Source organism: Lissotriton helveticus, chromosome 10 (assembly GCF_964261635.1).
Source record: "Lissotriton helveticus chromosome 10, aLisHel1.1, whole genome shotgun sequence".
In the NCBI taxonomy this organism is placed as follows: Eukaryota; Metazoa; Chordata; class Amphibia; order Caudata; family Salamandridae; genus Lissotriton; species Lissotriton helveticus.
Genome location: NC_136071.1, coordinates 731,840,133 through 731,853,625, shown reverse-complemented (window position 1 = coordinate 731,853,625; position 13,493 = coordinate 731,840,133). Strand labels below are relative to the sequence as shown.

Here is a 13,493-nt window from a genome sequence, read left to right as displayed (position 1 = left end):
AGAAAACAACTCGGTCAAGGCGGATATTCCTTTGCATTAAGGTCTTCTGCGCATTGTCCAAATGCAGCTTCTGGAAGGACTATGGGCCAATTCCACCAGGCTCAAGCCTGCCACCACTGTGTTGGCAGACTGAGTTCCTATTATTGACATTGGTGAGGCAGTGATGTGGGCATCGATGCATATGTTCACAAAACACTACTGCCTTGATAGCCAGGTCTGATGGCAGGGTCTTTTCACCCATTCAGTCCTCCTGGACTTTTTGGTCTAAGTCCACACTTCAGACCCTCCATCTTGGGAAGCACTGCTTTGGTGTGTTTTTTTAAAGGTGGGGAATCTGAGATTAGAAGTATTCTTCAGAAGATTAAGTTACTTACCTTTGGGGTTTCTGGTGGATTCTGTATATAACTGGATTCCTCACTGCCCTCCCAACTTCCTGTTCTGTGCACTGGTCTATTTTTACCATATAAAAAGGTCCCACACTTGAGATCTGCACACTGGTACCTCCAATGTTTGTATGGTTTGTGTCTGAGGGCGTGGAAAGAGTCATATGGGAAACTTATGTTGGTGCACTGGCAAGGCACTAATATGTGGCTCAGCTCCATCACTTCTGGGGTGGATCAAAGCCAATGTAAAGCTACATAGCGACGTGCAGGAGCACTGCTGTGAAAAACGTACGTATCCAGTCTGGTGCCCGAGTAATATTCTAAAAATTAAGAATCTGTGATTACATAAAATATCCACCTGAAAGAGTGCTACTGAAGCTAAGTAACTTTTCCTACTGTATTACCATAAGGAATGTAGTGGGTCACATAAGCGAATGAGTTAATTCAGTGGGCTATAAGAAAATGACGAGGGCAACACAGTATGTGAGCTTCACAAATATGAGAAATCTGGTGAGTAGAAATTAGGATATATGTTTCGTTTACTATAGAAAGATACTTATTTTCCCTTAAGTTTCCTCTCTTGTCACGATTTCTTACCCATGGCTAAGTTTTACAAATATCCTGCAGTGACTAACTTGTACTTCAGATAACACATTGTCCTTCAGAAACTAGTTATTGCTTCAGTCAAAAAATCACCAGCTTAAAAGGTTTACCTCTAAGCTTCCAGTGTACCCTTAGTATGCCTGAAAGGAAATGGAGACAAACCTGTGACCTCACAACATGCATATAATTTATCACTTATTCACAAAAGACATTATTTTGTACTCTCCCTATCTTTAATGTATTCTCTCCGTAATAAAAGCTTTTTACAATTACTGCAAATGACCTGCAAAATTGAACATTCTTAGCACTGCCATTGTGCTCTTGCAAAAACTCTATTAAGATGTAGCTTTCAATGCTGACACATTTTCCACCATTTATTATCGATTCACATCAAAACTATTGTAATTGCCCAGTACTTTCTATTCTGACAATCTAAACTCTGTAATGTATTCAGCAATGTATGTCAAGGATCCTTACTAAACTGGTTTTAACTCCTCATGGCTTACAATTTCTTGTATGACTTGCTAAAAGCAAGCATTCTACTTCCCCATTGGATCTGTTACATTCTTCTGCAATCAGCCTTTTTTTAAGTCTGCCATTGTGACTGTCTTCTTTCTTTATGCACTTTATCTCTTTCGGAACCTGGCTCAAGTTTCTCCAGAAATTAAGAACACTGTGGACGTATGTCACAATAATAACGACCTTTGGTAACAGCATTTGGAGCTATTTTCCCTAATTTTAGACTCTATGCACGCCTACAATTTTAAAGACCTCAAGAATGGAAGAACTTCATTTCTTTGCTGAATTTCACAATCTGTTGGTTCTTGCCAAAATAGTCTTCTGTGAGGGGAACCAAATCAATACTATTATCTGTAGTAGATGAGAAGCAAAGAAGCGCATCAGACTGATGTCTTTACTTTACCCCTCTGCTGTCCCACCTGTAATGAGAAGAACCTATTTTAGAAAAACAAAGATAATACAGTGTTGTATTAAATGCTGTGTGTGATCTATCTTAACTTTCCTAAATTTGGAAAACACTTGCTATAGAGTTGTTGATGGCAATTTGGTCACCAAATCCTGCCTTTCGGATTTAGAATTTGAAGATTGAGCATTTGCGTTTGCATACGTATTCAACTGTGTTTTCCCTAGATTCCATTTAATGGACTACATGTCCGGGGTGTAGATTTCCACTTCCCCTAATCTGGGTTAGGGAGTGTTGTATATGCAGGAGCGACCCTTTCTCTTCAGCAAATTTGAGACAGAAATCAGAAGTGCCAATTACATTATTTTAGAGCTTTGGTCTTCATATGGAGTACTTGGGACAACTGGGTACGGCCCCGGCATTAGAATCATTAGATAGGCCCCCTCTCCAACTCTTTTGGTGTTAATGAAAGTATGTCAGTTTCTAAATCAGGTGTTTTACTTGTTTTAGCAGAAGGCACTTCCTCTCACTTAAATGCATTCCTGGCAGTCCCCAGGTATGGAGAAGCATCTCCACAAAGAGCCATTTAAAAATGGCTTTTTAGATGGACCTTTTATCTTATGTACTTAGTGCAATTCGTTAAATATGCAGCAAGTACAAACTAGATCAAATTGGCTACTTGGTAGTTATAGTTTGGTCTCAGTTTCCATAGGAATGTACGTATTGCTATTTCCAAAGGCAGTGCAAAACATAAATAATGCTATTTTACAGGCTGGGTTGAGTCGAATTATTGGAATGAATTCCTTTTCCATGTACTGTGATCGAAATTGAGAGTAAAGACTTTTTCTCATGAAACAAAGTTGGAGTGGTGAAGGATTTTTTGAACTTGATGATGCACAAGGAGAGTGAATGTTCCTCGAGCCGGAATCAGTGCATAATTTTTAAAGTTTCTCAGTTCACCATCTCGTGGGCTTATTCCCTCTCTGTAATTTGTGGGATCTTTGCCATTGTTTTAGAGAAGATCAGGAGAAATATATCACACTATTATAATCACAATTCTAATCTAATTTTAGTCAATAATGAGAGTTTGGTATGAGTTAAATTTAGATTGTTTTAGTAAGTCATCTTTATTTAAAGTTTACAAGTTATTCTTTTCAATCTCAATTAATCAAATATGTAACAGAAATCGATACTCAAAAATGGTTAACCAATAAATCATAATAAATTTCATTAATCGTGTTCCATAAAGGAAAATAATCCCTATTCTAGGAATCAGGGAGAATGATGTCAGTCGGAACCCATAAAGAGTTCCAGTTCAAGAGAGTGAGAGTTCAAGCATAGAGCTTCAGGATATAAAAGCAATTCAATAAACAGGAAATCAGTCAAAGCAGAACTTCCCATAAAGAGAGGTTCAAGAAATTCAATAGAGTCTCAGAGCAACATGGAATAAGGCAGGGGTAAGTAAAGGTCTGGAAAAGTGGTAACCTACTCTAGGAACAAGCATTATTATACACAACACATTCTGAAGCTTTACATCGTGTTGCTTAATTTTCTTGTCAGCAAGTCTGCTTTCACTGCTCTCCTGGGAACAGGATCACTCTTCTACTCACTGGAATACAATAGTACACAGACCGCAATGTTAACTATGAAATATGTTGTATCTTGCTAAATTCATGTGGATTATTTGCTCATTCAAGACTGCTTTCCCACATTTTAAGCTACATGTCTAACCATCTAAATATCAAATTGTACGATTTGCTAATAATGGTCTATGTAGAAATTGAAACATCTGTGTTGACAAGAACACATTGAGCACAAAACCTTTCATTGGAGTAAATAAAACAAGTATGTTAAAAAGGTCAAGTTCACGTTTAAAAATGCTGCATCACTAAGTATGAACATCTTCATTATCTCAAAAATATGACAAAAACCACTCCTGAATTACAGTGTTCTTTGTGTAAGTAAAAACATCTTCCACAGTTTAAATGAAAACATTAATGCAACCATTATTTATTTTTAAAAAATCATGTTCCTGGAGAGGTCAGGAAATAAACATTGAATGCGTGTTTTAGCAATTCTAGTCAGTCAGCTTCTCAACCATTGTTATTTTAGCCATTCGAAGACTAGTACAAGTAAATATGGTTGCCTAGTGCACTTTTTGCATTTAACCACATTTGATTTATTTTCGCTATGGCCTACATGTTAATTCTGTACAAAAATTATAAACTTATTTTCTTGATATTATTTAAAAATTCACCTTCAGTGTTTTCTTGAGTTAAAAACCTTGAATCCTACATTTTCAGCAATCTTTTTCTGAATCATGGTACATAAACTTGCTTGAATCAAGGGACATGACAGCTCTGTTTGCTTAACTCTGCATGCTGTTTAGTCACCTTCTAGCCATGGTGTTAATGAACGCTGACCTGAAGATGGCCAGCGAAATTGCTGCACTCTTCTGATACATACACTGATTAGGGAGTGGATGCGCTCCATGGTACATGCACTATTTCTTGTTAATTTGCAGCAGAATTTAACAGTACTTCGCGTAAGTGTGCTGGCAATAGGTCAGTGTCCAACCATCCTAGCGGTAATGAACGCAGTCACACTATTCCAGTGCCCAGTGTAATTATGTGCAGTACCATATCAGAAGGTCCCTCGATGCCTTAACCTGTTGACCTTGCTGAGGTACTAATGAGCTACATCCATTTCATAAATGCCAGTTGAGTAAATAGAAATTGTCACCTAGGGTCGAAGTAATAGCAGTTGGAAATTAATCTCTACCTAGTTAATAACTGACTCTAGCTAAATTAAACACTGCTATTGGCAACGTTTGCTATTTTTAATCAAAATTAATTACTTAAATTCCTCCCATTTCGCTCTGGGGTGTGCAGGCTCGGCTGGAGGGTGTTCTGCAGCAGAGCTCACTAGTGTAGCACCTCCCCAGGGGAGCCTTGTGCAGATCAGGAAGTTGAAAGGCTGTGTTGTGCTTGGAGAGCACTCGTCGAATGTAAACAAGCATTTCTTTCTTAAAGGAAAGCTTGAGCTCGACAGCTTTGGGCAAAGAGTAATTCTGAGAGGGGAATGCCAGCCGACCCTAGGCGAAATGGAGGACTATGGCTGCACACGATTGGTGAAAAATCAGTTGTCTTTGCTTTATATTTCAGAGTGTCATGAACATGATGCATGTTATAAGCATTCCATATTCCTTAATGAAGGTAAATCCCCTTTCGTGGATCCAGAAAGTGTGCCAGTACAAAGGTAAGATGTAGAGTCTTGTTTTTTTTGTTTGTCTTTTTTAAACAAGCAGTTGAAAAAAATATTAATAGCGTGGTATTTTCCGGGCTGCAGTCATAGCGTCCCCTATGTTGCCACCATACCAGCACAGCAGTTCTTGTGTGACCTTTCTAAAAATCGATTGAAAATTCGAGGCTTACCACCAGATATCTGAATGTGCAGGTATTCTTGGAAAACAGTCTGCAGGGGCGCTGCAAAGAAATATTTATTCTCAATAGCTTCCATGGCAACCCAAGGGTAGTTAGTGCATAATGGTAACTTTTTCTGTACCACTGCTAGCATCATCACTGTTACAGCAGCCCACGTGTGTCTGGCACAGATTTTATCCAGTGCTTCTGTAATGGGTGTTTTGCGTGGAGGATTAGTTATTTTTGTAGGTTTGTTGTTTGGGATCGAGGGAAACAGAATAATTATGCACTAAAAGAGTCAGGCTAACGTATTTCTGATTTTGCATCACTGTTACTTAGGTCAATACAGAACGTTGTTTTATGCATTTTTCTTTTTTTTTTTTAGCAAAAGTCGCTTGCGTGAAATCCAGAGATATGCATTGGGCGCTTGTAGCACATCGGGATCAAAGAGACATCAACCTTTCCTCGCTGCGGATGTTGATAGTGGCAGATGGAGCAAATCCCTGTAAGTGGAAAACTTATGCAGAAACAAAAGCCACTCTGGAGCAGTACGAGCACGTTCCTGTCACTCACAAAGAGTATAGATCTTAATCAAAGCTTCATGCATTTGCTATTTTCTGCAAGCATTATAAAATGTATTTCTCTTTAATAAACTATAAAGTGAATTTATTTTTCCTAAGGTATTTTGCAGTTGATTCACACTGATTATTCTTAGCACCAGTTATACTCCTACATTCTCTTCAGATAACTTTTCTTTTGACTTGGGTCCTGTTTAGGCCTATGACAGTGATTTCCCCGGACCTCCTGTGCCCTAAGTGGAACACGGCCGTTTAGTCTATTGGGTTACTTTTTAGTCATGTGTAAAAATATGATTATTTTATAACGCGGTGGAGACTCCGGGCTTATCAGGATCACCATCTCACACTTGGTGGGACCCTTAAATGAAGAAGGTTCTTCTCATGTATCTTGTACACTACTATGGTGGCATACTGTTCGCAGCCCATTTGACGCTGATCTGTTTTTTGTATAACTTATGTATCCTTTACCTGGGAGGTGCATAATATTTGTATACCACTGCCACCATTTTCTTGTTCAACAATCAGGGAGTGTCATTGAGGCCTTTGGGTATTAATTTATTAATGAAAGAAACTACAACGTGTTTGCAATGGGTGTTAGGGTGTTTATTGTTCCAGAGACAGACAGTAGTTGCACTTTAAAGTGCCATTGAAATAGGTCTACAGATAAACTAGAGAGTTGAGATAATGACAGTCATTCATTTAGAAATAGTTCAAGGCGAAAATGATTATGCTGTTCAGGTATCATGTTAGGAAATAGGAAGTAAGGTATTGTGTTAGGTTAGGCAGATTTGTGGATTGCATTATCACCTGGGAGGGTATCCTGGGGCTGAGCAGCTGTGATTCTAGGCACACCTAGGGCCCACTGGGACTACTCCAAAAGCCATGTCTTCAGCTTCTTGAGGAATTCAAGAAGTGAAGAGAGGGAGGCTCTTAAGTGTAGAACCAGGTCATTCCACGCTTTAGGATCGATGTTGAGGAAGGTTTGACTGCACAGGAGGGGACGTACGAAGGATATTGGCTAAGTATCATGAGCTAAAATGTCTCAAAATTGTGTAATTTGTGGAAAATATATTTTAAGACAATATTGTCAGTTGTTCGTAACAGATAGGAAAGACTGCAGGTGCTCAGATGGCATTAAGAGACGAAACCTGGTCTGATGGATCTCACAAATAAGAGGAGATAATGAACACCGCAAACTAGTGTCAAGAAGTGTTGGAGTAAGGCAATAAGAACATGGAGGGTGTTGAGTATTTGAAAATATTGTATTGTCTGCATGAGAGTAGAGTGAATTTGGAAGGCATGAGTGACGAGGTAATTCCTGATGCACTGGTGTCTTGTTTGGATGGCCATTTCAGTACTTTGCAAGTTTTCCATATTTTCAGCAGAGTGATTTTGCTGTTTTGTATTGCTCAGCTTTCTTATCAAGGCTAAGGATTTCCTGTTGAGTTTGATATTTTGCATCTGTTTTTTATCCAGGGTCCATTTCCTCGTGTGATGCATTTCTAAACGTCTTCCAAAGTAAAGGCTTGCGGCAGGAGGTCATTTGTCCCTGTGCGAGTTCACCAGAAGCACTCACGGTGGCCATTCGAAGGTAATGTGTTTTCTAGAAATATAGACTTTTACACCGTTTACAGCCGTGTGGATTTACTATGTGTTGCACTCTTTGGCAGTACTATAAAATGCCAACTTCTCTCCTGTTAGGTTAACTTCAAAATTCTTTCTTACTCAACCATCCAAAAACTTTGAGTTTCTTTTGTGTTAACCAGCTGCATAGCCTAATTCTAATGCCGGAGTAACTGATATATTGTGGACTGTTTACAGCTGGAAACTGACACAGCTAGTCTTTTGACAACACAAGAAGAGTACTCTTGGTGTGACATTATACCGTACTTTGCTTGATTGCACAATACTCTCTGCCGACAATTATTAGGCTTCTTATGCAAAGCATCATAGTAGGAAAGTACATAGACTGCATGTAGAGTTTAGCTTCTGTAGTTGGAAAGAGAGAATACAGAAAATATAAACGTAATTCCTGCTTTGCCCGGTTAAGGTGTTTAAGACCAGAAAGTTTTTCCTCAGTCAGGATATTTTTCTTAGTACTTGGGAACTTCAATAGACGTATGTGTGGAAAAAGGCTAGGTTTCAAAGCTGAGACAGAGCTCGCCATTTGCACAGGTTGCAAACTCCCAAACAGCACCTGCTCTGAGGATTCTCTTGCACCTTCCTAATTGTGTTACTAATCTAGTTTACACACCAAATATTAGTGCTCATTTTGAACCTACTCGTTGACTGTTTATCTGGTTTTAACTATATACAGGCCCTGAATGTTCTGTTATAGCAATTGTTTGTCTTAGTTGTGTGAGCAGGAGGTGATATTTAGTCATTTGTCTCTTGCTCGTTTTTTTTTTTATTTACACTTCAGATGTTCTCTAGATTAATGGACTCTCCCTGGAAACAAACAACTAAAGGAAAAGATTAATATCATTTGTATCAACAAGCACAGATTCTCTAAATGGTTCAGGGCTGTGGTCACCTAGACATTTTTAGGTCTCGCCTGAGCCAGCGCATGCGTTGGTCTGGCGAGACATTTAGTGAGTGATCGCAATCACTTTCGCGTCCGCGTCACTTTCACGGCCGCGCGGCTCTCTCACTGTCTATGTTCGTTGACTCCTCTACTTCAGTTGCTTTCTCTCCGAAAATCCTGTCTCTTTATTCTCCTTCTCTCCCACTTTTTTCTTCCTTCTTTGTGTCCCTACATATCTCTCCTTTCTCTCTGGCTTTTTAATCTTCCTAGACAATATATTTCCCCCTCACACTCACCTATCTCCCTTCCTCCCTACACTTCCCTTCCAAGCGCCCTTCTCAGCCTGCAATCTTGGAACCTTTTCCTTACGCAACCATATAGGCAAAATGTACATACATGGAAAACACATGTGAAATGTGCAGGCACTGCGATCATCTAGCGCTTGGTACTGGAGTTCGCTAGTTTATGATGCGCTCCCAGTTTTAGCCTGCAATGCATGCAGCGGGCCAAGATTTAAGCAAATTTTGTGGGATCTCGTTTTGATCAGGCATGTAATAAGCGATTTAACAGGAGTGCTCTGTGTTTAAATGCGTGTAGTGCGGTGCCAGTAATAGCATGCTGATGTACGCCGTACTTGAAAAGTTATATTAAATTGCATGACAATGTTTCTCTAGTGCTCTAATAATATAAAAATACTTAGCGCTTAGAAGAGGTGTGCGGATTGTGTGAGACTGGAAATAACAGGGCAAGAACATTTCTCATCTTTTGGGGACATGCCATGATAACTACGGGGATGACGTGTTTTAGTCAGAGGCTGAGCACGTGGACAGACCTGTAGAAACAACTTCATAAACTCAGTGCACCCTTCTCACAACAGCCGAGCTCAGATCTCTGAGACTGTGTTCTTGTGCTGATGTTGCTATCGCCGCCTCACACACTACAAAACTAATGCAAGTGGTATGTGTGTTTATTGTCCGATTTATTGCTGATCGTTTTACAGTCCAAGGCGGGTGACTCGATGAGTTACAATTGTTAGGAGATTAAAGTGTAGTTAACAAATGATATCTAACTCTCTGCATTATGCGCTCTAAACTGTCTCCGGTCATACCCTCTGCCTCGTTATCTCTTTCCTCTCCACCAAACGCCCGTCTCTCTTTTTAAATCCAATGTTGTCTTTCCTCCAGTCTCCCCTTTGAATTTAATGACCCATAAAATGCCCCCTTCTGCCTTGCCTGTTCTCCCCCCCTCCTCGCCGTCCAATCTAACTTTGCCCCCTCGTCTCTGTTTCTCCCTTCTTGCCCCTCTTCACTGTTTCTCACCCTGCCTCTCCCCGCCCCTCCCCCGCCTCTCTCTGTCCAGGCTCTCTCCCTTGCACCGTCGTCTTCTTTCCCTCCCTCCCTCCCTCCCTCCCCTGGCTCCCTTGCTGCGTTTCAATTACCTGTAAAATGGCCTCTTTCATATGATCCTTTGGTGGTGATGCGCAACGTGGACCTCCGTTTCCGCCTTTCTCTCTTCCTCTCTTGTTTTGTGATGACGATGAGGAGACCTGCGACCCCACCAACGCCAAAGGCCTCGTTACTAGAGCATGAAAGCGGGGCTGGACCGAGCCACCCTTCTCCCAGCTGGCACCTCACCTGCGCCCCCCTCACTCGCACACACCCCACCCACCCTCACTTGCGTCTCCCCCACAGGGCAATTTTTTCTTAAACAAAAATTATCAATCCATACAGCCGGAACCTCTAGCGCTATCCTCAGGCCAAAGATTATGCTCCCCATAACAAAAAAAACATTAGCATAGCCAATAGGTCTCGCCTTTGGGACCGTATAAGTTTTTAGCCATGCAACAGTTGATAATATTGCACAAAGGATATTGTGCTGCATAACTAAATACTTATAAAGTCCCAAAAGCGAGACCTATTGGCTATGTCAATGCTTGTTTTCTCTTGGAACCAGCAGCTTCAGTTACTGAGCTACGCTATAAAGCATCCTGTTTTGCTTTTTTTTACACCCGATGGGCTCTGAGGTGGTCTGTGATGTAGGTCTGGCTACCATATTTAGCCTTGGTTGACCTGCCAATTAAAATGTTTCTTGGTGACATAAGCTAGTGGTTGCGAAGTTGTTCAGTTGACCACAACCGTGATTTACACATGGATTTACTTTATTATGCCTCATCAAAATATCCTTCTTAGGGACCAAAACTTTAGAATAAATTCAGGTCACAGAGAAAAAGCATTTCTTCTACCGTTCCTTCACGGTGAATACGTATGGTGTGTGAACTCATGAGCAGCTGTTCCCTCTCTTCTACTAGTTATTAACAAACATGCTAATAATATTTTTTTCTACTTCTCTTTTGTTTGGGGTCAATATTTTTTGGGGGGACTTATTCCGGTTCTCTTACATAGTTGTAAATTTCTGCTCCGATTCTTTTTTATCGTTTAAGAAGGTTTCTTCCCACAGCAAGTACTTCTACATTATGACTTTGATACAGGATAGTCACATATAACTCTGGGAAAGATATTTAAAACATTGATTTTCATTATATACAAGTAAAAGTAGGCTCACTGCCAGTTTTAGGGATATTTGTAGCCGATAAACTCACTATTTTATCTTTAGTGGCCTTCACCTCACCCATTGAATTTAACCAGCATCCTAATAGCTCGCAGGCATGATACTTGACATTTTAAAACTTTGACACACATTATGCAATCAGCCATCCCTGAAATTGTTATGATGTTTGGATGTAACAAAGATGAGATCAGTTCACATCACATTATCATGTGTTTTGACAGCTACATATGTTTGTTTATGGATTTCTAGAGCGCATGGCTGCCCGTGAGCGTCCCAGCGCTGATGATAACAGACGTGGACAAATGAGGAGAATTAAGGGAACAGCCAAGTCTTTAGGAGTTTATGGAAGGAGGCTAGATTGGGTTGAGCACGTATGTCCAGAGGGAGTGAATTCCACAATTTGGAAGCATTATATGAAAAAAAGCGGCCTCCGGCTCGCGCTCTCTTAATCCTAGGTGTCAAGGCCAGGTGGAGGTTCATAGACCGAAGGGTTCTGTTTGTTGTGTAGGGAGCAATGAGATCTTTGAGAATGGGTGGGGCCTTACCATGCAAAATTTTGTGAGTTATACAAAGGGCCTTGAAGTGTACTCTCTCTAGTATTGGCAACCAGTGAAGTGCTCTAAGGGCCGTTTTGGCCGAACAACGATTGTTGGTGCCTATGAGGATCCGGGCCGCAGTGTTTTGCATGACCTGCAGTTTAGCTGTCACTTTCTTTGGAACCCCAAGGTAGAGGGCATTCCCATAATCCAATCTGGACAATATCAATCCCTGAACCAGGAGTTTCCTGGACTGAAAGGGGAGCAGGATTTTGCGGACAGTACGGAGGAGACCATAACAAGCTCCGATCGTTTTCCTTGCTTGAGTACTAAGTGTAAGATCTTGGTCCAGCCAGATCCCAAGGCTTTTGATGTCAGACTTTGGGATGGGAGGTTTACCCATACAAGGGGGCCACAGAGTCTCTGGACAATATTGGGACTGATTGCCCATGACCAGGATCTCTGTTTTGTCGCTATTCAATTTTAGATGGGACCTGTCCATCCAGCTAGTTATATCCCCAAGGCAGGAATACAAATCGGTGGCAGTGTTGTTCTTTTGGTTTAGGGATACGACGAGCTGAGTGTCAGCATAGGTCAACAGTTTAATTCCATAGGGAGCGACAATTTTTTCAAGGGGAGACATATACACGTTGAAGAGCGTAGGGCTCAATGAAGAGCCCTGCGGGACTCCGCAGTGTATTGGGGTCACTTTGGAGATGTAATTGCCCTCCGCTTCCTGGAAGGAGCGGTTGTGTAAAAAAGATCTCAGCCAGGACAGTGCAAGTCCGGAGATGCCAAGTTCCCTGAGCCGTTGGACCAGCGTATGGTGGTTGACGGTATCGAAGGCCGCACTCAGATCAATGAGGATCACTGCCACTGATCCTCCTGCGTCAATGATCTTCCTGGCCTCGTCGACTACCGCAACCTTTGCCGTCTCCGTGCCCTGACCCGGGCGAAAACCCGTCTGTGAGGGCTTGAGTAATTTGCTTGATTCCAGATAGTTAGACAGCTGGCTGTTGATGAATTTTTCAGCCACCTTGCTGGTACTTGGCAGAAGGGAAATCGGCCTAAAGTTGTTCAAATCCAGCGGGTCGAGATTCGGCTTTTTTAGTAGGGCCTTAACCACAGCCTTCTTCCAACTCGGGGGGACAATGCCCTGCAAGAGGGAGGAGTTGATCACGTTCACCATTGGGGCAAGAATGGTAGATGCAACAAGTTTCAAGGCCTTCACTGGGGCTGGATCTAGCGGCTGTGTGTCTAACAGCAACATATCCAGGTGAGACACTCCAGCCACGTCCATGTTTGTAAAGAATACTGTGCAATAGCTTCAAAGCTTCTATGCTGTACTATCCCTCATTTTTGAGATCATGTTTTCGCTCCTATTCCCCAAGGCAATTTACACTTTCATTCTATGGAAGGCCAGTGTGATAACTAATGACTGTTTGGCGTTTACAAAGAAAAAGAATGTAATTTAGAGGGAAGGGTGCCCCGTGAAGAGGGGTGTCAGCTGTGAAGCAGAAAGGATAATTTACTATCTAAAAACAACCAAAAAAATTACATTAGGAATAACATTTTACATTCATTTAATTTTAGAGTTGGCAAGAACTACGTTTTATCTGATTTACTCTTGCATAAAATATGGGTAAACCTGCTGAAAGCATGCCTTGGATTTAAATAAATCCCAGTCTAGCACTAAATTGAGAACAAATCCAAAAGTGGATTATATACCAGTTTCACGCTGTAAAATAACTTCTTTCAGAATGCTTTCTCAACCGCCGCAGCATTTGAGTTGAATTGTATTGGAACATACATGTATGACCTCTACTATGGGATGCATTGTGCAAACATATTGTAACTATTGCACAAATGGCAGTAACTCTGGGATATCTGGTTGTATAATGCTACTGAGGGCTTATGTGCTTCAGCATCTGCACGATCGTCAGCTGTGTCCTGTGTG

The 13,493-nt window shown here is 41.2% G+C and overlaps 1 protein-coding gene across 9 annotated transcripts in view; it reads left to right on the top strand.

The window, feature by feature from the left end:
* The window catches only part of DIP2C (DIP2 acetate--CoA ligase C (putative)), a 1,026,208-nt gene that overhangs the window by 804,528 nt on the left and 208,187 nt on the right, over positions 1-13,493 (top strand). For all 9 annotated transcript variants that reach the window (XM_078663289.1, XM_078663292.1, XM_078663288.1 and 6 more), the window contains 3 exons: positions 5,073-5,166; positions 5,716-5,835; positions 7,385-7,499. In XM_078663289.1, the coding sequence (XP_078519415.1) occupies positions 5,073-5,166; positions 5,716-5,835; positions 7,385-7,499 (329 nt within the window). The remainder of the gene's footprint in view (positions 1-5,072; positions 5,167-5,715; positions 5,836-7,384; positions 7,500-13,493) is intronic.